This window comes from Monodon monoceros, unplaced genomic scaffold (assembly GCF_005190385.1).
Source record: "Monodon monoceros isolate NGI ecotype Baffin Bay Population unplaced genomic scaffold, NGI_Narwhal_1 Super_Scaffold_18, whole genome shotgun sequence".
NCBI lineage: Eukaryota > Metazoa > Chordata > Mammalia > Artiodactyla > Monodontidae > Monodon > Monodon monoceros.
The window spans coordinates 46,051,317-46,065,009 of record NW_021703774.1 but is presented as its reverse complement, the minus strand read 5'-3'; the positions used below and the strand labels follow the sequence as shown (position 1 = coordinate 46,065,009).

Genomic DNA, 13,693 nt, shown 5'->3' with positions numbered 1-13,693 from the left:
CACTGAGCCAGGATGCCTGCAACATCCATCATCACTACAGGCCATTTCCTCCAAGGAACCCTGAATGCCTGGATCTGCTGACCTTGGAAATTCTTTTTTTTTTTTTTTCTGGCCCCCATACTAGGCATTTTTATTCTGTCAACAGAATCTGAAAGCAAAGTACATTTGATTACACTTAATTTCTCCTTAATTATGATCACATTCCTCTCTAAATGAGGATACATCTGAGACCCCTGGGATTCAAATTAGAGTATTCTGAAACCCCTTAGACATTCATGCACATATTGCGACTTTGGGTGTTTCACATCTGCAGGTAACTTATCTCAATGATTATATTTTATTCTTCCCTACTTTTTTACGAGAAGATAATGTGAACTTCACGTTCTCAGAATGCCTTGTATTGACTCCAGGGACTACATTTATGAAGTACCAACAATATTCTGTTCCTGGTACACCAAGTTGAAACTCTTTTCTGATCCTGAGTTACTGTAGGAGAAGTCATTAGAAACTGGGGAAACATCTTTGTTCTGAATTTCTAGAACCTTCTGCCTTGCTGGTTTCTCTAAGAACTCAGTGATTAGTCTAAGATATTTGTCTTTATTGGTAGAGTTAGAGATTCTTTTTTAAGTCAGCAAGAACATTTTACGATATCAAATAACATTCTCATCTCCATTTTTTCTGAAATGTAATAGAATAAGCAGTATGAAGGGACGGTAAGCTTCTCGACAACTCTCTGGCCTTCTTTGAGACATAGTTTCTTCACAGCAAAATGGAAACCACACCTACCTCACAGGGCTCTGAGAGGATTAGACATGGTTTATGTCAGGCACCCGGAATACAATAGTCAATAAATGGTCCTTGTATTATTATTATCCATATTAATATTATTACTAGAAACTAGTCTCTGGGTAACATATAACTTGGCAAAGAATTTAGGTAATCTGCTAGTATTTGCCCCTTTTACTGTGGTGCTACATTCACCCAGTTCCTCAGCATAGGGTTTTTGGGACCCACCTCAGATACTACTTTTTTTTTTTTTTTTTTTTTTTTAATTTATTTTTGGCTGTGTTGGGTCTTCGTTGCTGTGCGAGGGCTTTCTCTAGTTGCGGCGAGCGGGAGCCACTCTTCATCGCGGTGTGCGGGCCTCTCACTATCGCGGCCTCTCTTGTTGCGGAGCACAAGCTCCAGACGCGCACGCTCAGCAGTTGTGGCTCACGGGTCTAGCTGCTCCGCGGCATGTGGGATCTTCCCAGACCAGGGCTCGAACCCGTGTCCCCTGCATTGGCAGGCAGACTCTCAACCACTGCGCCACCAGGGAAGCCCTCAGATACTACATTTTATCCACAGTTCTTAACCTAGCATTGGACCTCTGTGTGCGCCCTGGGCCAGGTGTTGCCCTCAATCACTCCTTGCCAAATACACCTCTGTCTTTCACTCTTTTTCTTTTTTCTAACTTGACCCTTTTCCTATTTTTCTCCCTTTTCTTTATTCCTTTTGGTGTTCTCTGCGTCCTCTGCACTGCTTAGTGTTGCTGGAAAACTCAGAACTGAAGACACCTGATCCTTTAATAGATTAGGGCCTAAAAACAGACGTCTGGAAGGCTTGGTAGATTTTTCCCTTTTGAGCATTAGAGGGGTTTGAGGAGCTGGACCTTCTCTCTAAGTTATTGATCCTGCAGATGTGCTGTTTTCTCTCCAGTACCTATAACTACCTGGGAAAAAAGACAAACCAGATGTTGGAGGCTTTTGAACGGAAGGACTTCTCCTCGGCCCTGAACCATCAGGTAAGCTTTCTTTTCCCTTCATATAAATCATAGCCTTTTTTCTTTCCCACTTGAGAATTCTTATTTTCTCTCATCAGCATTCCTACCACACCTGCCCTCCTTAAGATTGCCTAGCTGCTTCTTTCTGTATTTTCCTTCTTTTTCTTGTTTAAAACCAAACCTGTGCCCATTATCCATGTTTCCTGCATGTCTCATCAGGACAGGCCCCACACAGGAATGACTCTTTTCTGTTCCTCCTAGAAATGATCTTACTTTTAGTCTACATTCAAAGTATTTTTATGACTGTGAAATAATGGTGATAGATTTTTGGGGAAATGACCACATGCCATCCCCTTGAGAACTTCACACCTGAGTCACCAGAGTATATAAGGAAGCTATGAGGCTGGTGATCTACAAAGGGGAGACTTAATCCAAAGTCAGAGCAGGTCAGTCCTCTTTGCCCTGGAAATGTGCTGAGAACTGAAAACTTCACCAGGCAGGAAACAAGAGCTGAATAGGTGATCCAAAAGGAGACACTGGCTTTGAAACAGGAAGAGAAAAGCGGCAGGAACTGAAGTGTTCCAGGGAAGACCCCTGGGGGAAATGGTGGCTGCTGTTAATGTTACAGGGAGGACAGCCTAGCTGTCCAGAGAAGGAAGAGCCTCACCGAAGGGTAGAACCAGCCCCACAGCTGGTAGTGTGTATATGTTAGGTAAACAGAATAAGGTGGAAAGAAATAGGGTAGGCACTACAGAGAAACTTCTGGAGGCCGAGAGGCCCAGGAACTTTCAGGATCATAAAAGTGACTGAGAGGAGTGTCCCAAGAAAATGAGTGAGAATGAAAGGCATAAGCAAGATCAGAGCAGGTGGTCAGTCCCAGTAAGTTTAGAAAAGGGATCTTTTGAACAGGACAGGCCACCATCAGGGCAATCAGAAATTACAGAGCAGAAGTTGCAAAGCATCCTGGAGGTTTGAGGGAGTGACCTGAGCTCCAACCAAGAAGAGAACAGGAGGAAGCAGTTGCAAGCAGTGATTAAATACATCCCTACCCTTTAACCCTGAACACTGAGCAAGCCTAAATCTACTTCCTACTTAACTTAAAGTTTAAATAGCTTATTTAACATTCACCTTTATTCAGCCCCAGACCAGGTGAAGCTGAAAGCAGGAACAGCGTAAGGACTTAGGAAGCTATGTCAACTAGATTAAACATTGGCAAGACTTTGGTTTAAATTAAGATATGAAGTCTGAATTGTGTGGACTCTGCCATCTCTTTTCTTTTTTTTTAATTAATTATTTATCTTTGGCTGCCTTGGGTTTTCGTTGCTGTGCGCAGGCTTTCTCTAGTTGTGACAAGCGGGGGCTACTCTTTTTTGCGGTGCGCGGGCTTCTCATCGCGGTGGCTTCTCTTGTTGCGGAGCACGGGCTCTAGGCACGCGGGCTTCAGTAGCTGTGCCATACGGGTTCAGTAGTTGAGGCTCGCGGGCTCTAGAGCGCAGGCTCGGTAGTTGTGGTGCCTGGACTTCGTTGCTCTGTGGCACGTGGGATCTTCCCGGACCAGGGCTTGAGTCCGTGTCCCCTGCATTGGCAGGTGGATTATTAACCACTGCGCCACCAGGGAAGTCCCTGCCATCTCTTTTCATATACGATTTTCTTTTTCCTAAGTTTCCCAGAAAAAATTATTTCTGAAAATTTCAACCTGTTCTGAGCTGAATGATGTGAAAATTGTAGGATGGAGTAAACTGTGAAACAGCTCTGATACGGAACCTTTCCACTTAGTGGTTTCTTTTATTGGCTGATTCAATTTCCATCTCTTTTTCTTTTTTTTCTTTTAGCCTACTCAAATAAATCATCTCACCCAAAACAGTATTGGTAAGCAGTTTAGTTTACCACATTCTGTTTTTTCTTACAGAAAGCAAGTGTGAGCAGGTCTCATTTACTCACTTATTAATATACCATGGGCTGAACTGAATATATAATTTCAATAAAACTGGTCTCTGCCCTAAAGGAGTTCGCAGTCAAGTGAAGAAACAGATAAATAAAAAGTTAGGGCTAAACTTACTCATTCTCATGGACTTTATTTTTGGCTGTGTTGGTCTTCGTTGTGGCGGCGAGCGGGAGCTACTCTTCATTGCAGTGCGCGGGCTTCTCACTGCAGTGGCTTCTCTTGTTGCAGAGCACGGGATCTAGGCACGTGGGCTTCAGTAGTTGTGGCGCACGGGCTCAGTAGTTGTGGTGCACGGGCTTAGTTGCTCCGCGGCATGTGGGATCTTCCCGGACCAGGGCTCGAACCTGTGTCCCCTTCAGTGACAGGCAGATTCTTAACCACTCTGCCACCAGGGAAGTCCATCATTCTCACGGACTTAAATGCCATCTGTTATATTTACAAAGTGAAATGACACATGTACAGAGATATTCCTTATAGCATTTTTTATACTAGCAAAAGATAGAAACAGCCCAAATATCCACCCATAAGGAAATGGTTAAATACATTATGTTTGAGTTATTTAATGGAACTACATACAGCCCTTTAGAAGGATGAGATACTTTTATATGCACACATCTGGAGAGATCTCCATGATACATTAAGTGTAAAAAAAGCAACAAAGTAGAGACTTCTGAATGTAATGTGCCATACTTTGTATGTTAGGGAAAAAAAGAACATGTGCATTTATGTTTGTAAGGCTTGATATCAAAATTTTATTCTGCATTGAATTTTTTATTACTAGTATACAATTGATTAAAACAACATAAAAGTAAAATGTTATTGAAAATGCATCTCTTGATGAGATGAATGGGAATCTTTTTAAGAATTGCTTCATGAATTTGTGGATGAATATCCTTTAATGCTAGGATGAGTTAAAGTTCAGCATCAATACTATTTGTTTTTTGCTTTTATAGAAATAAGTGCTGTGATACCCTGTTTATATATATTAGTAGATAAGAATGGAAGAAACTTTGGTATAGCAATGTCACTCAGTTCTTTGAGCAGTTTTTGAGTCATATGCTTGATCATTTAATGATTTTCAACTGACAACCTGAATCACAACATTAAAAGCAAAGTTGAAAGGAAAAAATTGAAAACCCTATGATTCTTTAGAGGACTTGTTATCCATTAATTAAAGGAATCACTCTGTCAGCTCTCTTTGTGGATGCCAATACCAACATTTTGATTTGCTCCTTTATTTGGTTCCCAGAGGTGTCCCAAGGCAGTGATATAAGAGGTATGTCTTTATTTTTTCAAAAGTAGGAGGACTGTGAAAAGGGAAATATAAAAGGACAAGCTACACCTCCATTATGTGCAACTTCTTATTCTGATCAATTTTAGAAATAGCACTTATGGAAGTTGAGGGTCTAGAAATTGCCATCAATCTTAGCCTTGACCAAGTGCCCCTGAGGTATCTTGGAAAGTACCCTAGAGGTTAGAGTACCCCAGTTTGGAAACTGCACTAGCTGATAAGTTTACCTCTGTAACCTAGGTGGGTAAAGGTTACCTTCCCCATCCTAACTCTGTTGTACAATTCCTTCATTGGAGCTTCTTTTCTTCATGGGCTCATTTCATAAAAGCTTATATACATGAAAAGATCCTACCTTATCCTGGGTAGATCTCAGTCATCCTCACGTGGCTGTTCTCCACTCCAAAAGACCCTCAGAAAACTAAGGTGTGTGGACTTTTTAGTTTGGGGTTTCTGCAATTTGACCTCTAAATTCTTTAAATTATCACAGTTTAGTAATTACTGACTATAGATTTGTTTGTTCCTTTCCAGTTTTGTATTCAGAGATTTATCAACTTTGTGGTCAAACTAGGTAAGTTTCCCGCTTTGTCTCCTACTGGAGAGTGTAAAGGAAATAGACTTTCTCGGAGCGTTTCAGAGAAGGTGATGAGGGACTTTCATCACTTTCTCTGAGGGTTCAACAAGAACACCTTTTAATCAGCTACAAGCAAAGTTTTATTCCTAATCCTAACTTTCAGGGCCAATCCTATAAAATGGTAAAGTAAACCTAGTTGGAAGGTCTTGGCAACCTTCTACAAATCTCTCTCCTCCATCTTAGCACTTTGTTCACCTCCCCACTCTGCTCACACACCATTTTTTTAACCCCTTCTCTCCTACACCATCAACACTCCCTCCCTTTACTTGCCTCTGCTCATTAAAATTCTACTACCACACTATAACTGATGTAAGCCTAAGTGTTTAGAGGAAGGCAGTTTGAATACAGATCTTACTAAACTGTGAATGACTGACAGCTCTCCCAAGAGTATCTGCAATTTTAAAAGAGTTTATTAACACAAGTAAGCTTAAATGGATGGAGGTTTGAATAATATGACAATGTAAAGTTTGAGGGAAATACAGTGAATTTGAGTAGAGAAACCTCTCCACAGTCTCCTAAGTCTTATCCCATAACAAATGATAAATGCCACAATTCACTCCACTTCCGCAAGAGATTGGCCCACCTGAGGACCTGGGTCAAGTCCAGGAAAAGTTTTAGGTTTATTCTTGGCAGACCTCCTACCTTCCTTTCGGAGCCTTTCTGCCTCTTCCTGGCAACTCCTCCCAAGCCCTAAGCACCTATTATGTACTACGCCCCTCATTCTCACAGGGTTTTCAGCCAACTCTTTATCCTTCAAAGACAATGCTTCCCATTTGCTTTTCCACTTTGATGATTTTTGTCATATTTGTGTATCACCAGTACTATTATTACCTAATATCATTCCCTTGTCCTAAGCAATACTTCTCACAAAATCGTGGGTTTAGCATATGTTCCTAAAATGCATTAAAGTAGATTTTGAACTACTACTAGTTCTATAGTTTTTTAAAGAACTAAAAGTTTACCTGTACACGTAAGATCACTTTGCATACCAGCAGTGATTCTGCAGTAGTTTTGTAAAGTATAGCTGTAAGGTATTAGCTGAAAGGATTTACTCTTTTGCCAGATTTTTGGCATTTTAAAAGAGGCCTCTTGAAGACAGTTTTTATGATCTAAAAGAACATATCTTTAAAGAGCTCGTTTCAGACTTCCTTGGGGGTTGGAGTTTTCATGGTTTAGTCAAAGAAAGACTTTTTTTTTTTCTTTCAGTTTTTTTGAGATAAAACTGACATGCAGCACTGTATAACCCTGTTTCTGTTTTATTATGTTTGTTCATTTTTTGTTTTTTAGATTCCACTTATAAGTGAAATCATACAGTATTTGTCTTTTTCTGTCTGACTTATTTCACTTAGCATAATACCCTCTAGGTCCATCTGTGTCGTCACAAACAGCAAGATTTCATTTTTTTTTATGGCTGAGTAATATTCCATTGTATATAAGAGAGACTTAATCTTAATAAACATGATAAAGCCTTATCATGAAGGTAGGTCTCAGTCTTCCACCATTCATAATAAGCCTAGGAGGGCCATTTTGCATTTAGCAAAGTATATTCTATATATTTAGCCAAGCTAGTATTTTTCTTCCCAATGCTCAATTGTTACTGTAACCAAATTACCTTAGTAAAAGAAAGTTACTTCTCATACCTTTGATCCAAGAGCAATAGCCAGTTAAGAAAACAAATATCTTCCTGTGCTATATTCTGGATTACTTCCTTAGATCTACCTTCAAAATCACTAATTCTATCTTGAGCTATGTTTTCTACTGTTTAGTTTTACTGATTATATATTTTTAATTTCCAGCATTTCTTTTTGGCTTTTTCTTCCAGATCTTCCTGTTCTTTATTTATATGCCCTTCTCTTAGCCTATAGCTTCTATTCTTACGTTTATCTCTGTGAAGCCTCTTTCAGAATTTTGTATCATCTTTTCTCAGGATGTAAAATTTGTCAGTTGTGCATTTGCTGTCTCTCATGCAGCTTCTTTTTCCTTGTGTGCTTTGTAATTTTTAACTCTGATTTCATCTTCAGAGACAGCTGTTTTCTGGAGAATCCATTATACTCTAGGTTGTGAGTTGTCCCATCAAATGATTTTACATTTGCCTCTGCTAGGACACTATAGTTTCATCAGTTCTAACCAGTCTTTAGGTATATTTCTTAGTATGGTTCCTGTACCAAGCACATAATGCAAATATGGATCCAGCATTCATATATGGCACAGGCTTGGGATTTCATTTATATGATTTTTTTCCTTCCACACCCTGGCAGAAGTCATGCTTCCTTGCCTCTCAGACCAGTGGGCCAGTTTTTTTTTCTATTTCTTTTCATAGAAGGCTGGCTACCAGTTTTATATGGGGAGTTTAATTCCAGCTCTTTGCTGTGTACAGACTCAAGGCTTCATCTTGCATTCCTGCCCTAGTCTAAAACAGCAGCATTGAGTCATAAACTACCTTAAATAGTGCATTTCTCAGGTACTTCTTAGATTTGTTTGAACTAAATTGTGACCTAGTGACCAAGTCCTACATTATTCAATCCACAACAGTGTATCCCTGAATCAGATTATCCTCATGGACCACCGGCTTCAGCAACTCCTTACTACTCTGACCTCTTTATTCCTGATACTTCTCGTTCCTCCTTCTTGCTTCTGAGGTTGACTTTGAGTCTCACTTTGTTTTGTTTTACAGTTTGTCAATTTGTTAAAAAGTTTCCAGCATTTCTGTATGTTTAAAGCAGGAATAGGGATTTCCTACATCTGCTCAGTCTGCCATATTGACAAGAAATGTTCCCATCTTTTAGTTCCACTTTATCCTGTTATAGTAATCACTGTAAGAATATGATCTCTTCTTTCGAGTGTTTGTGGCAAAGTGGACAGTGCCAGCCATGTTTCCTCATTTATATTTTCCTGTCTAGGTTTTGGAGTGTCGCAGACCAAAGCCATCATGACTCTTGTCTCTGGGATTCCAATGGGCCCACCCCGGCTTCCACTACAGAAAGCCTCTAGGGAGTTTACTGATAATGCAGAAGCTAAACTGAAAAGCCTAGATTTCCTTTCTTTCACTGATTTAAAGGATGGAAACTTGGAAGCTTGTAGCTAGTGCCTCTCTATCAAATCAGGGTGTGTACGTTGAGATATAATCCACTTTGAATACTGCATTCATTTCTCAAAAACTTTTTAGATGAGTTTGAACTAAACTCTCCTAGCAAATGAAATCTTGCATCAATCAACAGGTATTTAAATACCTACTATGATCTTTTAAAAGTTTTAATTTATGAAGGGGCAAAAACTCTAAAAGGATTTATGAGCCCTAAGTCATTCAATATGTCACAGAATTTTGGTGGAGAAGTTTTTGCATAAATGGATAATATGGAATCAAGAGGAAAATTGTAATTGATTAATTCCATCTGCCTTTGGGAGCTCCCATTATCTTGATTTCTGGTTGTTAATCCTATTTTAAAGTTTTCTAGTTTTAAACCACCATAATGTACTTTCATTTTAATAAATATTCATTTGGAATCTGGGACAACTCTGAGCTATTGCATTTAGGCAGACATGCTAACTTTAATGCCAAATTACAGTGAGACTCAACTATGCACAACTGTTAACAAACCAGTTCACTTGGCTGCTCAGTCTAACTCTAGAATATCTGCTTTCGGATTAATTGCGATGTCGCAGTTTTCCCCAAAAACATTGGGTTAGGTGAAGACTTGCTTCAGTTACTATAACCAAAGGGCCATTAGGGTGGTTTTCACATAACAAAGGAAAGGCCTTCCCCAAAGATGAATTCAAGTCTCTTAATTGTTGCTATAGAGAACTTCTCAAAGTTTCGAAGAACCAAAGAGCTCTCTGCTCTGGGCACCACAGACTTCCCCTTTCCTCACTGAGAAGAAAGTGTCCCTCAACAGTGCCCTGAATTATTGGAAATGAAAGCCAGCATCCCTTCTGCCGTGAGCCCAGGGGCTACTTACTGTTATTTCCCAGTCACATTTTCACACAGTCACTTTTCAGTGATAAGAGATTTAGGGAGGACCTAAAGATTTAACTTTAACTTTCTCTACACACCTTCTTTACTTTTTTCTTTTTCTGGACTATATAACTGGCTGCTCAGTCTCCTCTCTAACAAACCCTGGTACATGCCTTCCAGTAACAAAGTGTACTGATGGTCAATCCTTAGTGATTTTAAACTGGACTATCCAGTCTAATAACTACCTAAGATTTTATTTTGTTTCTTATCTAATTAGTCTGCTCATTGGCAGAGGAAAAGTATTTGAAATTCATATCAGTTTACTCTATATATTTTTTAATTTTTAAAAATTAAAAAGAAAATGTTTGCAAAATGAGAATTTGAAATGATCAGTGGATTTAATTATCTTTGCTACCCTTCTCTTTATATCTCCTCACTCCTTTTTTGCCCAGGAATAAAACACACTGTTTTCTCATATTTCTCTCACCTTTAGGAGTCAGGTATCTGAATTAGAAATTGAACAACGGTGGCTTATGTGAGCTTATATTCTACCTCACTGAAACTTTTCTCTATAGCCGTTAATTTCCTGAAAGAAGAAAAGTGAGGTTTTTGTTAGTCTTTGGTTCTGAGGATGTCATATCCCTACTTAATGATACTAAAGCCAAATTAATTTTTCAGTGAAGATAAATATTGGATATCCACTAAGCAATGAACTCTGCTTTTCTTTTTTTGCTCTTCTGAAATTAGTGCTTGGAGGGCTTTTAACATGATTAATGAGATCTTGTGAACACAAAGTTAGTTAAACAAAATGACCAAGGGCTGAGTTTAGCTCTATGTATTTTAACATCCAACTCCGTAGAAACAAGGGACTTCTCTGGTGGCGCAGCGTTTGGGACTCCATGCTCCCAGTGCGGGGGGGCCTGGGTTCAATCCCTGGTCTGGGAACTGGATCCCACATGCATGCCGCAACTAAGGAGCCTGTGAGCCGCAAATAAGGAGCTGGCCTGCTGCAACTAAGACCCAGTGCAACCAATCAGGGAAGCACAAAAGAGAAAACCATTCTACAATTTAATACATACAGTGTCATTAGTGGTTTTTTACAGTTTGCTTTTGAGGATAATCTACTGAATTTTTCTGCCAATGACATTTCAGAGTGAAGTTGTCTTCAGGAGTAGACTTCCACAGAGAATCAAGAGTATAACAGTCCAATATATTTTACAGGTGATACCTGACAGTTTATGAGTAGCTGCAGATCACTTTTTTCTCCATTTTTTCCCCAAAGTCTTGGGTGATGAACAGGAATCATGACTCTCACCACCACTATAGTGTGCTCATATAAAGTTTTAGCAGCTTTCAAAATGGAGTTAGGAGAATCCAGGCCAACAAGTTGGCCCAGAACGTATTTCATTTCTTTAGTGGTTCCCTTAGCCATCTGGTTACCTGGATGAGTTTGAACATATGGATGTGCCAGAAGCTCAGGAGTGGATACCCTCTGTTTAGGGTCCCTTAGTAAACAACACTTTAACACATTTTGAAGAAGGTATAAATGGAAAATAGGGAAAGGTGTTTAGCAACGTCACTGGGAAGCCTGTGCAGAGTGCACCTAAATGCAAGTCACATCACGCTAATTTGTTTGTGTTGGCCTTCTAGAGGAAGGAAAACCATTAGAAAACTTTCAGGTTTTTTTTTTTTTTTTTTTAAAAAGAAAGAAACGAATGTTATACAGCAGTGGGTTGCTAATAATGCCTTTAAACAAAAGTAAAATTTTGGAATATTATGAATTTATTGTTATCTTTGAATTTAGCGTTTAATGTCAAAACTACAGTAATGATGTGAAATATCTTATTTATCACAGTACTAAAAGCTGATTTTTAACATCTTTTCCAAAGTGGAAATCTGAGATTAGTTCATTGGAGATGGTCGGAAGGTCAGAGTGATTTCAGGGGCTGGTTTTGTTACTGAGTCCAACAGCACCTCTTAGCCAGTGTTATCCATAAGATTTCAGTCCAAGGAGTAGTAGAGAGTTGGGTTTAATATAGTATGAAATGGAAAACAGTATAACATGGTTTTGTGGGAGGCAGGGTTGGCCTTATGCTTCTATGTCTGACCTCAGGCTGTGTGGGTTCAAGTCCCAGCTCCACCACTTACTATCTGTGTGACTACAGCGTTATGTTTTTAAATATAAATTTAGTAATTTTATTATTTTATTTCATTTACTTTGGGCTGAGTTGGGTCTTTGTTGCTGCTCGGGAGCTTTCTCTAGTTGTGTCGAGTGGGGGCTATTCTTCATTGCGGTGCACGGGCTTCTCATTGCCTTGGCTTCTCTTGTTGTGGAGCACGGGCTCTAGGCATGCAGGCTCAGTAGTTGTGGCACACGGGCTTAGTAGTCGTGGCTCACAGGCTTAGTTGCTCCGCAGCATGTGGGATCTTCCTGGACCAGGGCACAAACCCGTGTTCCCAGCATTGGCAGGTGGATTCTTAACCACTGCGCCACCAGGGAAGTCCCTACAACATGTTATTTAACTTCTCAGCCATTCATTTATCTCATTGATAGCATGAGAATTATAATATCTATTTTCTGGGGTTATTATGAGGATTACACATATGAAGAAGGTCTCAGAATAGTGTCTGGCACATCTTAGGCACAGTGAAGTGTTAGTTATTGTTAGTTTTTATAGCTATCCAAGGCATTCGGTGTATGTTCTTTATACAACAGAGAGAAGCATTACATTGCTGCTAAACCTTTTAACTCAATAGGTGCCAAAATAAAGTCGAAAATGATATGAAACCCAAGAATTGAAATTTGCATTTATTATTACTGGAGTCCAGATCATAGTGCCACCCTCAGATTTTTTCGTAGGTTGGGAATTTCTGACTGTGCTTCTAACAGCAGAGGATGGGGAATGGAAAATATCTGTGGGTTCTTGAATGATCCATGTATCACTATTTGGAACAAACAAAATGAGAGAATGACTTTTGCTAAGTGATTTCAGAGGAACAAGCAGGTCAAAGAGGCATAGATGAAAAAAGTCATCATCATTGAAAGATTTGAAGTATTTATGTGTGTATGGGATAGGAAGGTATGTGACATGACTTTTTGTTTTAAAAATGACACTCTTGAAGCAGTGTGATGAGTAGATTGGAAGACAGACTGGGAACAGGTAAACTGTTAGGTGGCCTATTGTGATAGGTAACCAATGGTGGAGCCACTAAGGAAGTGGCAGCAGGGATGGAGGGGAGGGAATGGAACGAAAAATATTTAGAAAGAATCAACAGAACCTAGATATGGAAGATACAGTTGGCCCTCTGTATGCGCGGGTTCCACATCCAAGGATTCAACCAACTACAGAAGGGAAATATTAAAAAAAAAAAAAAAAAAAAAATTCCAAAAGGTTCCAAAAAGCAAAACTTGAATATGCCTCATACTGGTAACTATTTACATAACATTTACATTGTAGGTATTATAAGAAATCTAGAGATGATTTAAAGTATACGGGAGGACATCCTATAGGTTATATGCAGACACTATGCCATTTTATTTAAGGAACTTGAGCATCTGTGTATTTTGGTATCTGCAAGGGTCCTGGGACCAATCCCCTGTGGATACTGAGGGACGATTGTACTTGCATTTGTTATTTCATGTAACAAATCACCCCTAAACTTAGCAGCTTAAACCTGGAAACATTTATGAATTCACACAATTTCTGAGGGTTGGGAACGAGGAGCAGCTTAACTGGGTGGTTGTGGCACAGAGGTTGTCAGAAGGTTGCAGTCAAGCTATCGGCTAGAGCTTTACTCATCTCAAGGTTCAATTGGAGCTGGAGAACCTGCTTCTAGATTCACTTACCTGTAGTTGTGGGCAGGCCTCTGTTCCTTGCTGGCTCTTGGCCAGAGGCTTCAGTTTCTCACAACATTATGGCAGCTTTCTTCGCCCAGAAAGGGAGATCTAGAGAGATCCACGAGAGAGAGAGAGATGGCACACAAGTGAGCCAGAGCTCAAAATAGAAGCCACAGTCTTTTAAAGCAATCTCAGAAGTAGCCTACCATCCCCTTCTGTATGCTATTAGTCGAAAAGGACAACCCTAGAACAATGTAGGATGGGACTACACAGG

General features: G+C 39.7%; 1 protein-coding gene across 7 annotated transcripts in view; it reads left to right on the top strand.

Annotated features, from left to right (window-relative positions):
• The window catches only part of NPL (N-acetylneuraminate pyruvate lyase), a 49,375-nt gene that overhangs the window by 28,358 nt on the left and 7,324 nt on the right, over window positions 1-13,693 (top strand). For 3 of the 7 annotated variants that reach the window (XM_029227352.1, XM_029227354.1, XM_029227353.1), the window contains 3 exons: window positions 1,699-1,783; window positions 5,527-5,566; window positions 8,530-9,844. In XM_029227352.1, coding sequence (XP_029083185.1) covers window positions 1,699-1,783; window positions 5,527-5,566; window positions 8,530-8,714 — 310 coding nt within the window. In that variant the 3' untranslated portion in view covers window positions 8,715-9,844. Of the gene's footprint in view, window positions 1-1,698; window positions 1,784-4,956; window positions 4,984-5,526; window positions 5,567-8,529; window positions 9,845-13,693 lie in introns of those variants that run through there. The other 4 variants (XM_029227357.1, XM_029227355.1, XM_029227356.1 and 1 more) reach the window with 4 other exon arrangements.